Source organism: Salvelinus namaycush, chromosome 39 (assembly GCF_016432855.1).
Source record: "Salvelinus namaycush isolate Seneca chromosome 39, SaNama_1.0, whole genome shotgun sequence".
Lineage (NCBI taxonomy): Eukaryota > Metazoa > Chordata > Actinopteri > Salmoniformes > Salmonidae > Salvelinus > Salvelinus namaycush.
Window position 1 is genome coordinate 9075161 of NC_052345.1, and position 12585 is coordinate 9087745.

Genomic DNA, 12585 nt, shown 5'->3' on the forward strand with positions numbered 1-12585 from the left:
ACGTGTTTCTCTGCTTCCTCACACGCTGTCCTTCCCTTTGAGCCAGGATCATTAGAGAGGGATAGGCTGCGTGCCAAATGGCCCCCTATGGGCCCTGGTCAAAACTATATAGGGAATAGAGTGCCATTTGAGAAGCACCCATAGTCTAGTCAAGGCCAATTCAGATATCTTCTATTTGTTGTTGTGTGTCTGCCGGACAGGCGGGTGGGAATAGGTACGTCACATTGGTCTGGCTCGGTGCCAATCAATATAACGAGGGCATCAATTATTCACACTGTTCTGTGTTGTCGTCTCGTGAGCAGGGAGGTTTCAAACGTCATCTGGACCAGATGATTGCACAGCGAGAGATGGATGTTTTTGATGTATAGGCAAATGATTTAGGGGCCGGCCGTGTTGTGGCGCTCCGCTGTCCTTTACGACTGTCGTCTCAGGCAGCCATTACGAATGGCACCTTCATGCCTGGCACCTTCACGCCGCGCTACCCCACGCTTGTGCCTCGATCCTCCTCCTCCGGCAGATAGACAGGTGTAAGCCTCGGAGGAAGAGAAGGTGTATACGCTACGTGAGCCGTTCTCTTCCTGCCTCGTCCTTTTCAATAACAGCAGCATTTCTATCAGTTTCCCCACACAGGGAGACTGTAGGGTGGCACGTGTTGTCAGGGCAGGGTTGCAGATCGCCGTAGAATCCAAGCAGAACTCGACAACAAAGCTTGGTTGTAAATGAACGTTTTAAGAGTAATGTGGGTCTTTGGTTTCATTCAGTAAGAAAACATGTTGGAAATACATAAGATGCATAGGCTGCTATACCGGCACTACTTCAGCCAATATAATGACCCCCAGAAAACGCAGTGCATTTTTATATGTGAGTATATGTGGAAAGGCAGAACGTGGGCAAATTGCCTTTTTATGATGGAAAAAATCCATAGGAGGTCAGAGCCCCTTGCAGGTGGCAGCAATTAACTGTAATTTTTGCAGATTGTAATGATCCATAATTTGCCAGCCCCCCAGATCTCTTTTCAGGGGAAAAAAAGGTTCTCTGGAGCTGCCTTTGATTGGGTGCACATTTCCCCGTTGCTTGCTGGCCTTTAAAGGCCCACCCCTTAATTCGAAAAACAACAAAACGGCAGCCCCACTCAGTTTGCTATAAAGCTGAGGGATGAATGGATCAATGGGTATAGCTATATCATTGACAAGGGCCGTACATATCAAATAGTGACTCTTTAAGTGGAATTGTCATGAGAGCGCCAGGGTGGCAGGGAGGCAGACACGTGAGAATCTGTGTTTCACTGCATTCTTCTTCTCCTCCTTCAGGCTGCTCTAGCAGCAGGAGCCCAGCCTGCACAGTGTCCTCCTCACCCCTAGCCTCCACAGCCACAGTGGGGTACAGCAAGGCTGGGCTTCTGCCCCGTCCGCCATCTTAGCAATGGCTAATCTTTATAGCTGGCAGCACATTCATGTTTTTGGTTAAGTGTCTGTCTGTCTGCCTGCCTGCCTGCCTGCCTGCCTGCCTGCCTGCCTGCCTGCCTGCCTGCCTGCCTGCCTGCCTGCCTGCCTGCCTGCCTGCCTGCCTGCCTGCCTGCCTGCCTGCCTGACAGATAAAACAAAACAGAAAAAAGGATAAGAAAGAAAAGGAGAGAAGAACTGAAAGCAGAGATGAAAGAGAAGAGGCACATTTGAGGAGTGGTGTAGAGAATGTGCTGCTTACTTTGCATATCTCACTTCTCCTTTCTCTATTCTTCTTTTCTATTCACCTGAGAGGATTTCAAATAAAGCTGTAAACCATGAAACTATCCCGTATAGAATAATAATACATTAAATGCATTTTCATAGCACCAGCCTCAAATCATTCTCTGGCTCTCTCCTTTTTTGTGTGTTTTCTTTTAGAGATGAAACTATCAATTTTTTAACACCTGACCTTGTTTTTTGTATTCAGTGCTAATATATATATATATATAATATATACAGTACCAGTCAAAGGTTTGGACACACCGACTCATTCAAGGGTTTTCTTTATTCTTACTTTTTTCTACATTGTAGAATAATAGTGAAGGCATCAAAACTATGAAATAACACATATGGAATCATGTAGTAACCAAAACAGTGTTAAACAAATCCAAATATATTTTATATTTCAGATTCTTCAAAGTAGCCACCCTTTGCCTTGATGACAGCTTTGCACACTCTTGGCATTCTCTCAACCAGCTTCACCTGGAATGCTTTTCCAACAGTCTTGAAGGAGTTCCTACATATGCTGAGCACTTGTTGGCTGCTTTTCCTTCACTCTGTGGTCCAAATCATCCCAAACCTTCTCAATTGGGTTGAGGTCGGGTGATTGTGGAGGCCAGGTCATCTTATGCAGCACTCCATCACTTTCCTTCTTAGTCAAATAGCCCTTAGACAACCTGGAGGTCTGTTGGGTCATTGTCCTGTTGAAAAAATGATAGTCCTACTAAGCGAAAACCAGATGGGATGGCGTATCGCTGCAGAATGCTGTGGTAGCCATGCTGGTTAAGTGTGCCTTGAATTCTAAATAAATCACCGACAGTGTCACCAGCAAAGCACCCCCACACCATCACACCTCCTCCTCCATGCTTCACGGTGGGAACCACATATGCGGAGATCATCCATTCGCCTACTCTGCGTCTCACAAAGACATGGCGGTTGGAGACAAAATCAAACATTTAGACTCATCAGACCAAAGGACAGATTTCCACCAGTCTAATGTTCATTGCTCGTGTTTCTTGGCTCACGCAAGTCTCTTCTTCTTATTGGTGTCCTTTAGTAGTGGTTTCTTTTCAGCAATTCTACCATGAAGACCTGATTCACACAGTCTCCTCTGAACAGTTGATGTTGAGATGTGTCTGTTGCTTGAACTCTGTGAAGTTTTTTGGGCTGCAATTTCTGAGGCTGGTAACTCTAATGAACTTATCCTCTGCAGCAGAGGTAACTCTGGGTCTTCCTTTCCTGTGGCGGTCCTCATGAGAGACAGTTTCATCATAGTGCTTGATGGTTTTTGCGATTGCACTTGAAGAAACTTTCCAAGTTCTTGAAATTTTCCGGATTGACTGACCTTCATGTCTCAAAGTAATGATGGACTGACGTTGCTCTTTGCTTATTTGAGCTGTTCTTGCCATAATATGGACTTGGTCTTTTACCAAACAGGGCTATCTTCTGTATACCACCCCTACCTTGTCACAACACAACTGATTGGCTCGCATTACATTTACATTTACATTTTAATCATTTAGCAGACGCTCTTATCCAGAGCGACTTACAGTAGAGTGCATACATTTTTATTACATTTTACATACTGAGACAAGGATATCCCTACCGGCCAAACCCTCCCTAACCCGGACGACGCTATGCCAATTGTGCGTCGCCCCACGGACCTCCCGGTTGCGGCCGGCTGCGACAGAGCCTGGGCGTGAACCCAGAGACTCTGGTGGCGCAGCTAGCACTGCGATGCAGTGCCCTAGACCACTGCGCCACCCGGGAGGCGCAGAAGGATTAAGAAGGATTAAGAAGGAAAGAGGAAAGAAAGGAAAGAAATTCCATTAAGAAGGAAAGAAATTCCACAAATGAACTTTTAACAATTAATTGAAATGCATTTCAGGTGACTACCTCATGAAGCTGGTTACTTTGAAGAATCTCAAATATAAAATATATTTTAATTTGTTTAACACTTTTTTGGTTACTCCATATGTGTTATTTCATAGTTTTGACGTCTTCACTATTATTCTACAATGTAGAAAATAGTAAAAATAAAGAAAAACCTTGGAATGCGTAGGTGTGTCCAAACCTTTGACTGGTACTGTATATATATATATATACAGTATAATATAAAGTATTTCATTAACTTTTTTCCCCCTTACTACCCCTGACTTTGCAGTTAGCTACTTTATTTAGGAGAAATGTACTTACTATGGCTGTGGTTGTCCCGCTTATCTATCTTAAGATGAATGCACTAACTGTAAGTCGCTCTGGCTAATAGTATCTGCTAAATGACTCAAATGTGAAATGTAAATGTGCCAGCATCAGATACATGTTCTACTTTAGCCCCTTTAATTCTCTAAACACATCTATGGAGGATGGTTGAGTGTGTTTAACGAGATTACAAACGCATTGTCAGGCAAATCTCAGGTCATCGTGCAAGGGCCATTGAAATTCAATTATTGTTTAAAATATTCCTAATTACCTCCTCGTCTGTGTAAATTGTATACACTGATGGAGATCTCGTTGCTGGTGTTGTTTTAGATGGGCTGTGTAATTGAATGCATGTTTAAATCTCAGTGTATTAATTAAGCTAGTAAAAACTGAAGCTGAATTATTTATCAAATACAATGGATATCTTTGGTGTCGAACTGAAATATGAAGTGTTACAGTCTAGCAATCCTAGAGGTCCTCATTCTCTTTCAGTCAAGTAACCCTTCTTCTTTCTCTCTCCTATTCACAGATAAGGATGAGCCCAGTAGTTACACGTGTACGACCTGCAAGCATCCGTTCAGCAGTGCCTGGTTCCTGCTCCAGCACGCCCAGAACACCCACGGCTTCCGCATCTATCTGGAGAGCGAGCCAGGCAGCCCCCTCACCCCCAGGGTAGCCGCCCCGCCCGGGATGGGGGGTGACTGCACCTCCCAGCCCCCCTTCCACGGTGTCCACCTGGCCGATGGGAGCCCCTTCAGTCTGCTGAGATTGCCTGGGTCCGGGTCTGGCCGGGAAGGGGCCACCTCTGTCCCCCACGAGGGGCGCTATCCCCGGACGCCTCCTCTGTTTAGTCCGCCTCCACGGCACCACCTGAGCCCGGAGAACCTGGCGCTGGCCACCCATCACCCGAGCGCCTTCGACAGGGTGATGCGGCTCAACTCAGTGGTCCTGGATCCACCACCCGCCATGGACTTCTCAAGGAGACTGCGGGAGCTGGCGGGTAACCCCACGGGGGCCTCCCCACCCCTGTCGCCCAACAAGCCCAGCACTATGCAACGGCTGCTGCAGCCCTTCCAGCCGGGCTCCAAGCCCCCCTTCTCAGCCACGCCTCCCCTCTCCACCTCCCAGTCGCCATCGTCTGGCTTCCGCTCCACCCCCAACCCGGCCCAGCCTACCACGCCGCTCAAGGCCAAGTCGTGCGAGTTCTGCGGGAAGACCTTCAAGTTCCAGAGCAACCTGATCGTGCACCGGCGCAGCCACACAGGAGAGAAGCCCTACAAATGCCACCTGTGCAACCACGCCTGCACCCAGGCCAGCAAGCTGAAGCGCCACATGAAGACGCACTCTCAGAAGAACTCCCTCAACGCCAAGTCGAATGACGGCCTGTCCACCGCCAGCTCACCTGACCCAGGCACCAGCGACCTGGTGGGCAGCGCTACCAGCGCCCTCAAGTCCGTGGTGGCCAAGTTCAAGAGCGAGAACAACGGGCTGCTTGAGAATGGTGAGGAGGAGGAAGAGGAAGAAGAAGAGGAGGAGGAGGGAGATGAAGAGGAAGAGGGAGACGAGGAAGAAGAGGAGGAAGAGGAGGAAGAAGGAGAGGAGGCAGAGGAAGAGATGGAGACTGAGGAAGGTGAGAAGAACGATTATCATTTCAGCCTGCTGTTGGAAGGGGCCCGGCACCACCAGAACAGCCAGGCCCTCCACCCCCACTCCCATCCCCACCGACGGAGCACTCCCCGGGACGCCTGTGAAGAGGACTTGGCCCTGGAGTCAGACCGGGCCGACGAGGTCTGTGGCACCACCCCAACGGCCAATGGCCTGGGTCCTCTCTCTAATGAGGCCCTGACCAGGAAACTCCTGATGGGGAGCCCCGGGTCCCTCAGCACCATGACCAAGCGTATCAAGGTGGAGAAAGAACTGGATCCTCCCACGCCCACCATCCCCAACACAGATAACGTCTACTCCCAGTGGCTGGCCGGCTATGCCGCCTCCCGACAACTCAAGGACCCCTTACTCAGCTTTGGAGAGTACTCCACCAAACAATCGCCCTTCGCCACATCCTCTGAGCACTCCTCCGAGAACGGTAGCCTGCGCTACTCCACGCCTCCCGAGGAGCTGGATGGCGGCTGCGGGGCCTCGGGCCACAGCGGGACGGGGAGTGGGGCCAGCACCCCCCACCTGTCAGGGAGTGGCGGGCGCCCCAGCTCCAAGGATGGCAGCCGGCGGAGCGACACGTGCGAGTACTGCGGCAAGATCTTCAAGAACTGCAGCAACCTGACAGTGCACCGGCGCAGCCACACGGGAGAGAGGCCCTACAAGTGCGACCTGTGCAGCTACGCCTGCGCCCAGAGCAGCAAGCTCACTCGCCACATGAAGACCCACGGCCAGATGGGCAAGGACGTTTATAAATGTGAAATCTGCCATATGCCTTTCAGTGTGTACAGCACTCTAGAGAAACACATGAAGAAGTGGCACAGCGATCAACCCATGCCAACCAACCTGGAAATTAAGACTGAGTAGGGGAGGCAGGGCAGCTCCCTGATTCGCTGAATCATGGCAAAAGGTGGGGAGACTGACAGGGGTTAGACACCAGTCAAAAACCCTGTACCTTTGAAAAAGCTGATCCATATTTGGGGCAATACTATTGCATCGGACACAAAAACTTTTGAGCCTTTCTATTGTGCAATAATTTACATGTTTTGTACTTTTGTAACTGGACGGCATGCTCAGTGTGTTTTGGCTACTTAGAGAAAATTGTCCTTCATTGGTTGGTTGGTTGGTTGTAATTGTGTTGCTGTTGGTTGGTACTTTTGATTTTTTTTAAAGAAAAAGATTAGAGGAAGAAAACCCCCATGCTGGATATACATACTGTTTTACATATCTTGTACAGTTTGGTGTTGGAAACATGGTGGGCAGTGTGAATGGTCTAACCCTTAACTACAAAAAGCAGGGTCAAATTTTGACTGGTCTTTTAAAAAAAAAATCTGTCCATTACTGGGTTAAAAATATCAATTGGGTTTGCCTAGGAAACGGTAGCCACTTAGCGACATAACATTTTCTTTTAGAAGATATAGTGGTGGTCAATTTGAAATGAGTAGTTATCGTTTGAAAAAGCAAAAAAATTGTGCCTTGGAATATTTTACCTGCATTAGTTAATCCTCCTTTTTGCTATAAGCTCGGAGGTTCAGCTACAAACGGTAGCTAGCGGACACGTGTTTAACGGGGAACAACAGGTTCTTGCATCAGGCACCTGTACAATATGACATCGTCCTCCGTGACCCAGCGAAACACAAGGAACCAGTTGAAACAAAAAAAATATATTTCTGGTAAATCATTTTATCTGCCTGATTCATTGTATAATATACTTCAGATGTTCATTCTGTTTACTGGCATGCTAGCTACATGCTATTTGGGGATTATGTGGTGTTTATATAAAGGGTTTTATTTGTGTTTTGTTTGGTACCTTACATAGGGGTACTAAATGTAATAAAGAGTTGTTATAATTCTGTAAACTTAAGCTCTTAATGTGTTAGAGTGTTTTGTTTTGAAATGAAAGGTTTTACAGTTTTTTGTAAGTAGCACAAAACTATGTTGTTGTCCTTGTTGCTGGGATCTTCAGTGAGTCGGCCATGACAGTGTGTTGCTGTGGCGGCTGGGCACCTGAAGACTTGTTTTTCTTAGTTCTGACATGTCAGGCTGATTTTGAAAAGGGGGTGGGGTTGGGGGCAAGGAATGACCAGATTTTGATCAATTCATAATTTCTAAATGCATTATAAGCTTTTTAATAAGCTTTTATTTCTTTTTTTCCACGTGTAATATCAGATTTCCTAAAAGCTGAAATGTTGCCTCTTAAACTAATTAATATTGGAAATTCATTTTTTTAAATTTAAGGACAATTTTGAGAAGTGTATTCAGTAAAACACATCCCCCGCTCGATTTTGACATAATTTGAATCTTTCACATCGTTTTGTGCTCTTTGAGTTGACACGTTAGACCTCACCGCTGTTGTTTTTATTTTACAGACTTGCATCAACCCCCCTTTCATAATGTTGTTGGTAAAGCACTTGTCACTCTGCCTTGGATCCTGTATCTGTCTCTCTAATCGGAGGTACAGTCGGTTGAGTATAAAATAATAAGAACTGGGACTTTTCCCAGGATGAAATATGTGCACTGTTCAATTTTCCCAGTTTACAGGTGGACACTCAAGGGAAAACTTTGCTCTAATGCAGACCGATTGATGTGGTGTCATTGCTTCATGCAGATAAGAGTGAAACGAGAAACCGTCGCCAGCCATTTTGTTTCCCAGGGGGCCTAGCAGTTTTTGGGGCCTCTGGGTAATACAGTATCAATGCAGGAACCGCCATACTCCCTCCTGCTTCAGAAAGAAAGAAAGAAACCTTGCTGCTCAAATAGGGCAAGATTTTTTTTCCTACTACAAATTTTATAAAAATGAATAAATAAACTCTGTTTTTTAATGTAACACTTCAATATCTTTAGGGGAGACTTTATTTAAGTTTGTTTTGATGATATTTCTTTGGTTTCTCGTTAAATCTTGATGATTATGCTCAAGATTTCATCACTATATTAAGAATATGAAATGAACATGACTCATCTTTTTGCCTTTTTGCTATACACAGGTCTTCAGGTTAAAACAACATTTTCATCGGCGAGAGATTTTATGATTATATGTGAATATATAGAGAGAACTTAAAAAACATAGGAAAATGCACACTCATGTTCCTATGCTAAAATACACATTTACGGTCTACTCTCTCCTGTATTTAGAATGGTATTTGAAATTAATGTTCACTTAGCGTAGGCACTTCTAGTATTTATGTTGAAGCCTGTATTTTTAACTGTTCGCTTGTTCTCTTTAAAAGGTTTCAATGTACTCTTTTCAGTAGTTGAAAAAAAAACGCCCAACAAGCTGCCACCGTATATATTTTCTTAATTTGGCAGGATAATACTATTATAGTGTGAATCATTTGTATGCTTGAACAAAAATTAAGTATGTTTTTGAAAATGGAAACGTTGTGGCATTCTATGGATAAGAGAAGCCATGTAATGGCTTTTTCAAGCAGTCCCGTCGGAATGCGCCACAACATGGTAACACAGGTGGTTGTACTGTATATATCTTTTATTTTCGTTTTTTTATATATTTTTTCCTCTCCTGCCATTTTATATGCAGTAATACAAGCTATTGTTGGGTTCTTGGTAGTGTAACTTTTGACTGTCCTTTCCTCTCGACCACCTGACCACATTCCAGTCATATTAATGAATTAAGAACTATTCTAGTCATTATGCAGTCAATTGCTTAAAAAGAACATCAATCTGGAAATCAATTTAGCGGTTTTATTTGAAATCTATTTTTCATTGCTAAACAGTACATGGTGCTTTATGGGTTTTTTAAAGTGGTAAATCTCATTTGCAAAACATTTCTAATGAAAACAGAAATGATAGGGGTGGGAAAAAGAAAAGCCTGCTTGAGCTGGTAAAGTAGGCTACATGTCTTGTGTACATGACAATGCTACATTGGTACGTTGGCGGTTTTCAGCCTTTTTTTTCTGTCTGTTCTAAACGCTGATTATTCTGAACTGAACTTGAACTTGGCCTCCGACAGTGGACGTCCCTATTTATTATGACTATACACAACTTTGTTCAAAACAGAGTCACACTCAGCTAGGAATCAATACATTTTCTCTCTCTTGTTGAATATCTGATGTTTTTTTATTTATTTTTAATGACCAAATGTCATTGACCACACCATTCAGTTTATGGGAATTCTACTCTCTTCTGTTGAGTTCTTGTTCTTTTGGAGATGCCACTCTTTTTTCAACAACGGTTGTCTGCGTTATTCTCTACACTCAGCCATTTTGTCTTGAAAAAATGAAAAATAAAAAGTATTACATACATTTATGGAATTGTTGGTTGTTTACCTAAATACCTAAGGTATTTAGTTTGGGATGACACTCACATGCAAACGTGTACACACGCACGCACGTACACACACACACACACTTGCAGTTAATATACAACTATGACACCTCTCATTGTCTTGGAATATCATCACCACCCATAGAGAGTTATGCATGTGTCTGTGTGTGAGTATGTTTCTGTGTTTGTGTGTGTGTTTGTGTGTGAGTATGTTTCTGTGTGTGTGTGTGTGTGTGTGTGTGTGTGTGTGTGTGTGTGTGTGTGTGTGTGTGTGTGTGTGTGTGTGTGTGTGTGTGTGTGTGTGTGTGTGTGTGTGTGTGTGTGTGTGTGTCTGCATGCGATAGCGTCTGCCAGGTGTGTTTGCCCGGCTGAACTTGAGTCGTCGTTGTCAGACGGGGTGGAAGTTCAACTCCCTTATCTCTGGTCTCTGGTCTTGTCTGGTCATCTGGGTGTCTGCATTATATCTCCAACCGCCTCCCTCCCTCCCCCTCCCTCTATATCTCAGTCCCTCCCTCTCTTTCTGCCTCCCTTCCTCCCCCTCCATCTATATATCAGTCCCTCCCTCTCTTTCTCCCTCCCTCCCTTCCTCCCCCTCCATCTATATCTCAGTCCCTCCCTCTCTTTCTCCCTCCCTCCCGCTCCTCCCCTCTATATTTCAGTCCCTCCCTCTCTCTCTTCCTAGGTCTTGTATACATTCATTATTTGACATTGCTCCCTCCCTCCCTCGTCTCCTATCTCCCTCTCTATCTCCCTCCCTCATTTCCTCTTTCTTTTCCAGGACTGGAGGGCTGACGTGACAGACTAATCGTTCTTCTGGTTCTAGCCTGCGCTGTTTGCCGAGCAGGGCCAGATTAAAGTCCACAGATAGAGGTTCCTGCTTTGGCGAGGTGTTGACAGTTAAGATGAAGCAGAGTTGTAGGGATGTGTGGGTGGGGGTAGTTGGAGGTGTGAGAGAAGGTGCTGTGTGTGTGGGGGGGGCGGGGTAGGGGGTGGTGTGGAAGAAGGTGCTGTGTGTGTGTGGGGGTAGTTGGTGGTGTGGAAGAAGGTGCTGTGTGTGGGTGGGGGTGGTGTGGAAGAAGGTGCTGTGTGTGGGTGGGGGTGGTGTGGAAGAAGGTGCTATGTGGGGGTAGTGGGTGGTGTGGAAGAAGGTGCTGTGTGTGGGTGGGGGTAGTGGGTGGTGTGGAAGAAGGTGCTGTGTGGGGGTGGGGGTAGTGGGTGGTGTGGAAGAAGGTACTGTGTGTGGGTGGGGGTAGGGGGTGGTGTGGAAGAAGGTGCTGTGTGTGGGTGGGGGGGGGGTAGTGGGTGGTGTGGAAGAAGGTGCTGTGTGTGGGTGGGGGTAGGGGGAGGTGTGGAAGAAGGTGCTGTGTGTGGGTGGGGGGGGGTAGTGGGTGGTGTGGAAGAAGGTGCTGTGTATGGGGGGGGGGGGGGGGGGGGGTAGTGGGTGGTGTGGAAGAAGGTGCTGTGTGTGGGTGGGGGTAGTGGGTGGTGTGGAAGAAGGTGCTGTGTCTGTGTCTGTGTCTGTGTATGTTTGCTTAGGGAGGGTAGGGGAAGGATTTCCCCCTGTCTCCCATATCCCAAGTTCAATGTCAGTGGAGCAACAATGCTATGCCAACGCAAAACCAGCCACCAAATAATCCATGCATAGCAGACATACTTTTCCCATAGCTCTCTCTCTCTCTCTCATCCCCTCTCCACCCCTGTAGAAAAAAACATCTAATAAAGACAACTGTCCACTTTCTTTCTGTTAGGATTTTTTGTAAAACTGGATTTGAAGAAATTAAATATGCTATTTCTGTTACTTTATTTTCAACCTTGCCTCCAGGCAAAACACAGATTCACTGTTGTGAGGCAAGTTTTATTAGCTCATTATGCAACAGTTTATTAGTTAATAAATGCCCTGAAAAGGCAAACAAAGAACTGTCCCCTCGCTTTTTCTCACTCCCTGTTCCTCTCTTTCTCCCCCTTTTATCTCTTCTCTATCTATCTATCTATCTATCTATCTATCTATCTATCTATCTATCTATCTATCTATCTATCTATCTATCTATCTATCTATCTATCTATCTATCTATCTATCTATCTATCTATCTATCTATCTATCTATCTATCTATCTATCTGTCTGTCTGTCTGTCTGTCTGTCTGTCTGTCTGTCTGTCTGTCTGTCTGTCTGTCTGTCTGTCTGTGTCTGTCTGTCTGTCTGTCTGTCTGTCTGTCTGTCTGTCTGTCTGTCTGTCTGTCTGTCTGTCTGTCTGTCTGTCTGTCTGTCTGTCTGTCTGTCTGTCTGTCTATCCTATCCTAGTAGTGGTCTCGTAGCCTGAAGAGAAAAGACGAAGAGAGACTGATTTCAGCTGCAGACTGAAGAGGAGAGAAGTGAAGAGGGGGAGAGGAGAAGAAGAGAAGAGTGGGTTCTTGGAACAATATAAAAGCCCTAATCACCCTGGACAGCTGACAGAGGGAGAGGGAGAGAGAACCTCACATAGCTGTCAGGATTGTCAGTAAGGTTGAAGGAGTGGAGAGGCCAGGAGAGCTCTGCCCAAACAAGAGCAGCGGTCTGGTGGAGCAAGAAAACTAAGTCTGTGTTTTGTCTAGAGGCTACAACGCTCAGGGGCTGAAGGAGAGGGAGGGTTTGGTGTGCTCTCGCAAACACACACACATACAGGGGCACACACACACAGGCACACAGGCACAGGCACACAAACAGGAGAGTAGAAATGCAGACTTCTTTGA

At 45.9% G+C, this 12585-nt stretch overlaps 1 protein-coding gene across 1 annotated transcript; it reads left to right on the forward strand.

Moving 5' to 3' along the window:
* Nucleotides 1-5479: 5479 nt before the first annotated feature.
* On the forward strand, nt 5480-7527 carry LOC120032873 (B-cell lymphoma/leukemia 11A-like). Its single transcript, XM_038979094.1, has one exon. The coding sequence runs from the start codon at nt 5538-5540 to the stop codon at nt 6441-6443; it is 906 nt and encodes a 301-aa protein (XP_038835022.1). The 5' UTR covers nt 5480-5537; the 3' UTR covers nt 6444-7527.
* Nucleotides 7528-12585: the final 5058 nt, after the last annotated feature.